The 8310-nt window shown below is 38.8% G+C and overlaps 1 protein-coding gene and 1 long non-coding RNA gene across 2 annotated transcripts in view; one reads left to right on the forward strand and one right to left on the reverse strand.

Annotated features, from left to right (window-relative positions):
• Positions 1–3786, forward strand: LOC140923852 (TNF receptor-associated factor 5-like). Its single transcript, XM_073373866.1, has 3 exons — positions 1–80; positions 586–831; positions 1822–3786. The coding sequence occupies exons 2-3, from the start codon at positions 602–604 to the stop codon at positions 2336–2338; spliced, it is 747 nt and encodes a 248-aa protein (XP_073229967.1). The 5' UTR covers positions 1–80; positions 586–601; the 3' UTR covers positions 2339–3786.
• A 14-nt stretch (positions 3787–3800) lies between these two features.
• Positions 3801–8310, reverse strand: part of LOC140923855 (uncharacterized) — an 11477-nt gene continuing 6967 nt past the window's right edge. Inside the window, exon 4 of the long non-coding RNA XR_012164187.1 lies at positions 3801–4059. This is a non-coding gene — a long non-coding RNA (uncharacterized lncRNA). The remainder of the gene's footprint in view (positions 4060–8310) is intronic.

Raw genomic sequence — 8310 nt, forward strand, 5'->3', positions numbered from 1 at the left:
CAATCAAAAGGCAAGCAGTTTCTGTATGCAGGATAAATTGAAAGAACCTGGGGACCAATAATCAAGGACTTTCAACGTGGGTAACACTGTTCTTATACCTGTCTTTCTCTCTTCCAATGTTGTTTTGTAATGGGTTTTCGATGATTTGTACAAGTTCGAGGTTAACATTGAAAGTTATTCCTTCAATTGACCCAAGTTCTAATGTCACCGGGATTGTAGCTTTCTTCGTTATCATAAAAAGAAGTAGAACACTTATAAAACTAGAACTTGGAACAATCTATATGGGGCTGGAAGAGCTGTGAAAGCCGGAACGATTTGCACTCGATAGGTAAAAACACTGCGAGTTCCGTCTGATACAGAACCTGTTCAGCCTGCAATCACGTCTGGTTTCAAGCCCGGGCAGTTCATGAAAAGCCTTAACAGATAAAATCGATGTCAAACATGAGTAAAACATAAGAAGGTAAACCTATTTACAAATAGGCAGCTGTCTATGGACTAATAATAAAAATAAAATTAGAATGTATATTATACATTCTAATTTTATTTTACTGTCTCTCCCCCATCTTTCCTATCTTCTGATTCAAGATATCCTCGTCTCCTAATGGAGCTGTCTGTGGAGGTTCACCGCATGCAGTATGACGCTTATAAGATGCGACCACATGGTCAGCTGGACAGAGGAGTGAGACTACAGATCAACGAGAGGACCAGACCCCCTGGCTGTCAGGAAGTAACTAGGTACTCTGTCGAGGAGACAAACCAATTTCATGGGCAGGCCCAAGAAGACGAACGCATGGGTACATTTTCTCTCCCAATACAAATAACAGTAAGCAGGTTAGTATACTAACGGCGCAAACAGTGTCCGAACAATCTGATTCTGTTACTCCAAATAAGCAGTGGTATATGGCAAGAGGCACTCCTACAAACTAGGTACCATGTAATCTAATAAACTGAACTACAGAGAGGGAGGGTCGGTCCGTTTATCGACAGTCACGTCATGATTAACGGGCCAGGAAAGTTGTTGTTGTTTACATTTAAGAGAGAGACTGGTTTCCTTTGTTAGCCAGGAACCACGCTCTTGTTCTTCAGATTTTCATTTGAGTATATGAGTTTTAACCTCGTCCCAAGGCTTTTACCTCCTCAAAGGGAAAAGCCTTGGGACGATTGGGGATGAGTTTGTTTGAATTCGGGGCCCCAGGCCGCTCGAGGTTACTAAGCCACACTAACGCGACTGAAAAGAAGGCTATACGTTGTTCAGTGAAGACAATATGGTGAAATTGTTTTACTGACTTATCGTCCACCAAAAGGGAAATGGTCGTATTATGTTCAGCCTGCTGGAAACATTTTGCTCTTCTCAAACTAAGTTGCTTCTATAACTTCGATGATCCTCTCAATTACCCCTAGTTATCCTTCGAGTTGTATCACATGTTTTTGATATATTCATTATTTTATCTTTATCTTCCATGGGTTTACAACAAACCACTGAACCAAATCAGACCAGCCCCCTTGGTTAATTTGTAAGCTCAATTCAGGGTTAGATTGCGCGCGCTGAACTGGTCATGGTATAGCTGAGGTCCAAGGTTTCGAGGTCTTACAAGCCTGAATTTTACGACTGCGTTGTAAGGTTCCTTCTTACTGCTATGGTGTTCTGTATTTGATTTTTTATTGACTTTATCCTACAGTTCTATATGTTCATATATACATTGTTTGTTACTCACCGTTTCAAATCCTTTTTGACAGATTAAAAAGACGTCCAGTCTAACCAATTTTAACAGTTTTCAAAAAATAACTGACGTAATGATAAGGCTGTTTTTATTTCCATAGGTTAAGTCCCCCAGAGCCGATGTCGTCTTTAGGTCAGAACTCTGGTGGAAAGTATATTTGGAAGATAGTCGGTTTCTCTCATCACCTTCAGGATGCTAGAAATGGACAAATAACATCACTCGAGAGCCCTCCGATTTACACTAGCTTCCGGTGTGGATACAAGTTCTCCATGCATGTCTTTCCGAAAGGCATTAACGGTGGAGACGGACGTCACTTTGGCCTTTTTGTTGGCATGATGCAGGGAGAATACGACAATATTCTGGTATGGCCCTTCTGTGGACGAATCTCTCTCACCATCATGGGTCAAAGCACTGATGTTTATGGCTTCCGCCACGATATCAGTGGCACTTTCATGGTGCAAAGAAATCTGGGAGCTTTTCAGAAACCCACTGCCGCTGGGCCATACAGCACCCTGTATGGCTACGCAGAGTTTGCACCGACAGACCGGGTTTGCTCCCCACAGTACTTAAAAGATGATACTGTGATGATTCAGATCGAGATTCATAAAAACATCTAAACATTTTCCTTTGTAAGGAAGCACAACGTCTGGGATGTAAAAACCCTAAGAAATGATTTTCACACTCGTCTTTTTAAATCAAAATACATCCAAAATAGAAAACCTGCAAAAGCAAGCTTCAAGTATTCAGTTATTGCAATAATTTTTATAAAGAAATGTTAGTGCATTGAAAGACATAGCTCTTAACTTCGCGTTAGGTCTTAGATATTTAGTTTATTAATATTTTTTAAATGTTTTTCAGTTTTTTACCATTCTACCGCAATACTTCTTTAATAATGACAATTTAACACAAACCTATATCTAAACCCTTTTTAAAACCGCTGAGGGTGAGTAGCAACAAAATTCTTCTTTTAATGTCAAAGCGTCAGAAAACAGTGTGGTAACGAAGGCGGAAAGAAGTTGAATTCTTTGACACAGTTTGACAACTTCTTGTCCCGACTTCATCCATAGGACTGAAATGTACAGGGACAACAAATGAGATTATAAATATTAGGGCTTAAAAGGGACCCTCGCTTGATGTTTGTTCAAAAGAGTTGCCTGTTTGATGCATACGTTTTACAGAAAAAAATTGCGAAGAAAATTTCGTGACTCGCTGACGCTTTGATGGGTGCACTGGGGAATGAGACTTTTCTACATGAGCAGGGAGCGGTTGTTATGTGTCCCAGCTATCGCTAGAGTTCAATGCTGCACATGCAAATACCTACAATAAATATATCTTTGCATCATTATTGCTATAAGAACCTGGATAATGTTGGCCCGTACTTTACCGTGTGAGGGAAAATCACCGTTTTAGTCCTAGCCGAAAGATTTTACTGCATAGTCTATTTCTTTGAGATGTATCACTAGAAAATCGCCCTTATCGTTTTTTTTGCGTGGCAGCAATGATTATGATGTTAATATATGCATCAATATGTGTAACATTTGTTTGCAATCATACTTATATCGCATCGATTTGAAACTGATACCGCGTATTTACGGAAGGCTTTAATTGTTTGTTCTCGTAGAAGCTAGGCCGGAGGTTTGTGTAGGGAGTGTAGGGTATCAGAGACAGTGGTGAAAGTTTCCCGTTATTTTTTTGGTGAAGACTTATATTCCGCAATGTAGTCATAATGTATACCTGCAAATTATGATGGGGGTGGCGAAAGGTTTTCTTAGATGTAAAATGTCACGTAATTTTAAAAACATCGCGGGCCCTTGTCATTTTATGTTCCAATGAAGGAGGTGAATGCGTGCTTCCGTCTCTAGGGAGGTGGTGCTTGCCGTGGAGATATTTTCTATTGCGAAAAGGTTTGATGGAGATGATTTAATACCATGATTCTCCTTTAAAGACTAAACTTTGCTTCTTTCGCCGTCCCTATTTTATACGAGAAAAATGCTTTCGTAAAGTTAAAAAGTGAGTAAAAAACGCTCAGCTATTGTGTAGTACCGCTTGTAGTGTCTTAAATCATTAAAGCAAGCGTAAAACGTTACGCATTATTTTTTTTATTATTCGAACTGCACGTAGATTTGATTTCATAATATAAGAAGCTTGTTTGATTTCAGTCTGTTAGATGGCCATCAATGGCCATAGATCAACATGTAGATAGCCCCTGACTTCCATTCTTCTTTCATGCATCCTCTTTTTACAGAAGATTCGTCCCAATGATCCGCTCTTCCCATCCCGTCAGGGCCCCGCCTCACTCCACGCTCCGTTTCTCACAATGAGTTTTTCCAAACAAGTTCTAAGGAAAAAAGAAACAGGTTATGGTAACTGAGTAAAGTACAGTTCATCGAAGGTTTCACGAGGTCTAATACCACTCCAAAGAATTAAGAACATGTACTATAAATATGTGGTGTGTGTGTGTGTAGGGAGGGGGGGGGGGGGGGGGGCAAGTTTGTGCCCCCCACTATGCAAACGTCTATAAATTTTTCGCGACTTTAAGGAGCTATGTCTTGGCTAGTTTTCAACAAATGACTTTCAAATTTGGCAGTATTCTAATTTAAAGGCGCTCTTTCCAGCGGAGTCGATGGATTTTCCTTTTCTTGTCCATCTCAAGAGTTGAACAAAACCATCGAAAGGTCTATTACATGACGAAACATCCCCGAGATTTGGAACAATGAAGGTAATAACTTGACTAATGTATTGCACTTGATTGTTCCTTTCTTAAAATACTGTAATTCCCTCAAGCACGCGGAAAGGCCGGTGATTTTATTAGTTTGTGTATACGGATTTCCTTTGCCTAACGTGCTTCATCACCAGCAAACGTAGCAGGCAACATGCACAATAAAATGTATTAAACATCGAAATAAATCCCAGGAATAAATAGAGAGAGTCAGTTCTATAGGTTAGTTAGGTTCCCTATGGTTAGGTATAAACTGTATGATGAAGAAGACGCGTTCGTACCGGTGTTTCGAAGAGCCTCCTAGGTGTACTTTTAAAATAATGCTTGGACACAAATGATCGTCGTCCACTGAATCTTTCCGCATCCTAAGCCCGAGATTAACCAGCATGAAGTTCGATTAGTTAACTGCTTGTTTTTGTGAAGTGCAAAGCAATGCCGGAAGTAGTGTCAATCTCGATGTGGAACTGCTATGGAACCCGCTACAGTTTCTCGTATAGAAAACAGTAAATGAGTCGTCTGTCTACTTTCACTTATTTCCCAAAGGGAACTAGTCCACTTATCAAAGACAACACAGTGAAACTGATAGCTATAGCTCAGTGATAAGTCATTTCAGGTTTGCATTTGTAAATGCTTTAAGTTATGTACGTTTGAACCAATCAAAAACCTTTAATCTGTTGACGTCATTCAGTTCCAAGGCAGGTCACGCTCAGTCGACTTGTAAATTGTATCTGCTGTAGTATTTTGTCCTTGGTTTAAATTTTATTTTATTTTATATGTGTTTGTTTTTATTTTTTGAGTATGGCAAGGTACATTAATCAATTGTCAAATAATACGAAAAGTTGTTGAGCATATGACGTGAACCTTTCAATAATCGAATCTAAGTAAAATTGGAAAATTTCCTTTTGGGCCTCCGAGGAATAAATTCGTGATAGGAGGATATTTTTCTTGCCATAAGAAAAGGCTAAACTTATTTCCTATTCGCTGAGAAGCTCTTGATCTTATTGATTAACCTGCTGTCGAACCCAGGTCGCTGATAAGTCAAGCTTAGTTAATTGAACTTCTCGTCCCTTTCCGTTGAAGTTCCACCAACGGATAAAGAACAGTACACGTAAACAGTAAACGCTCGTCTGCAGAGTGTCAGACAAAACCTTCAGAAACCATTCACGCAAGCGGCAATCGAACTGGCGCGCTAGACTGTCACGAGAAGCATTGACGTGTGACTGGTTATCCTCCGTGACATTCTCCGTTTTCTGACTGTAACACATGTACCACTGTTTCGAAGCGTTTCCTGGGTGTTTTATTGAAATTATGTCATTCTTTGCAATGATCTGACTGATTAGACGACCTGATAATATAATAAAATCTACAAATTTAAACACATAGGTGATTTGAACTACAAAAGAATTCAAAAGTGTTTTCCCCCATAAGAGACAAAAAAAAAACAACCTCTAGGGGAGGGTAGGCGTTAGTGTTCTTGGGCAAAACTCATGGCCAGTTTTGGCCTGTTGGGCGTTAACAGAATAAAAAAGTTCTCTGAAACACAAGCGAAGAAAACGCTTCAAAATTCTTTCACTTTCACAAGTCGGTACAGGGCAACACGAAACGAGAAAAATTCAGACTACAGCCATCCCCTAGTTAGGAACTTGTATGCAAGACGCAGACAGAAAGGGATCAAACCAAAAAAAAACACTTCTGTATTTCTTTCTACCCTGGTCGTGTACACCTTATTCCAAAATGGCAGTAATACAACTTTCCTTTTATATTTATGTTAATAAGCCCTCTTTGCCTCGATTGCACTTTGAGAATTCAGAAGAAATTTTAAAGACCACGGGTAAAAAAGAATTAATTTGTAACAAAGCAAAATAATGTTTACAGTACGACAAAATATTACTGGAAGAAATTTTAAAATTAACACCCTAGAACTGTATACTCTCATCAACACAATCTCAAAACTGCATCACATATCTCTAACTCTAACACTCTAACCCAAATGCCAAGTGTAAGGCATTATAAAGACGCTTCAGCCACTGCTGGGTCAATAGAAAAGAGGGAGTGTTACATAGAATAATATAAAATACATCCTAAACAACTAAGCAAATGACGGAAAGTGAAATGTTGCTATCTTAAAAACTTACTCCCAAAACTCCTGTGCCTAATTAAAAGCAAACAGGCCAAAAATCAGGGCTTTTTCTAAGCAAGGATAAACTCCCCTCATTGTTGGCAGTTGGTATGATGATCAGATTTTACATTGTGATGTTTTTTCTTTCTATTCAAAAAATTAAGGTCTCATATTTCACTTGATATATGTTATGTAATATTTGACATAACATTTGGGGGGGGGGGAGGGGGTTGGGAGATTTCTTAGGGGCAAGATATTTTCTCCTCACAAACAAGCAAGGCATATATTTTTTTTCAGTGGAAAAACAGTGCAAAACATTTTTGGGGGGAGATTATCTCCTGCCGGTTTTTTTGTTCACTCCAATCAGGAGTAGGAAGGCCCTCAAATGAGAATTTTGAAATAAATAGCACCCTGCATTTCACAGTGGTTTAATTCTTTGTAACAATTAATGTTTAATATTGTGCAGTGTTTTGCCTGCACTTGCAGGCAATATTTAATCCACTATTGTTAAAGTTAAAGGTTGCATGTTTGTCTGTGGTGGTGTGCGCTGACCTTTTCAAACACGAAAGCAGTGTGAAGGACTTCCTTGTACTCCTGGGCCCAGTTGTTCGAAGGCCAATTAGCGCTTAACCCGGGGTTAAATTTAACCTGGGTTTCTGTTTCTTGTGTTCAAAAGCATTTTCTCGGATAATTTTCTCTGTTATTTTTAGAGCTTCCATTCTTCAACTTGTAGACAAAAAGAATTAAAACTGAAATGCTTTTTAAGCTTTTAAATCTTGATTCAAATCTCGCACTAACCCTGGGTTATCTTAACCCAGCTTTGAACAACCCGGCCCAGGTGTGTAGGGCTTAAGATACAACATTAGCAATTTCTTATTGTTTCCTTATTATTTAAACTTAATCAATGCAGCAATTATATTTTAGAATCCAAGTGTTGTTGTGTTTTGTTCAGTAATCCATTCAATTCAAAGTTGCTTATAATGTACTTCATTTTCAGATTAGAATGTCAGTAAAACTACAAAATATGACAATGTTCTGTTTTAATGATGTCCTGGGTTAATAGTGTTATTGCAACCAATGTTATTAATACAAGACCTTGAATAAATCATATTTCCAACTGAATGGAAGTTTTTTGACTTAAACGGTCAGGTGTCAATGAAATAATCCTACGTATTTAATTTATAGATGTTAATTAAAAGATTGTCATGCTAGAAAAAGGATTAAATAACTAAACTGCTTATTGAAAAACAATAAACTGTCATGATCAACTCAGTGAACTCTTCAGTTTTGAAAACAACCTTGCTACATAATAGTAAGAGAGCTTGTATGTAAATGACTCAGATTTGCGAGACTACTGGTAGGGATGGGCTGTCTATGATTTGTACATGATTTTTTTTCCTCAGAGCTGGCCATGCATGAACTTTTTCTCTTTGCTTGAGACGCTGCAGGGCGTTTTTTTCAAAATCTTCCATCCTCCATCCCCAGTGTGCAAAGATAGCCTGGGGCTAGAGGATTTTGCTATTGGGCTAGTGAGTTTTGTTCTTAGCTTGCCCGATGGGCAAGTAAAGTTTTTCTAAAACTCAAATAACAGAAGGACTGTGTATTCAAACCCACCCATCAAACACTTTTGGGGATAGTTAAAGTGATGTTTGGGCTAGTACATGCTAGCTACAGCTAGCCCGAAAGGCAAGCTGTAAAACTGACTTTCTTTGCACCTTGATCCCCCTCAAAAGTCAAATGATTTGCCCCTT

Source organism: Porites lutea, chromosome 14 (assembly GCF_958299795.1).
Source record: "Porites lutea chromosome 14, jaPorLute2.1, whole genome shotgun sequence".
Classification (NCBI taxonomy): domain Eukaryota; kingdom Metazoa; phylum Cnidaria; class Anthozoa; order Scleractinia; family Poritidae; genus Porites; species Porites lutea.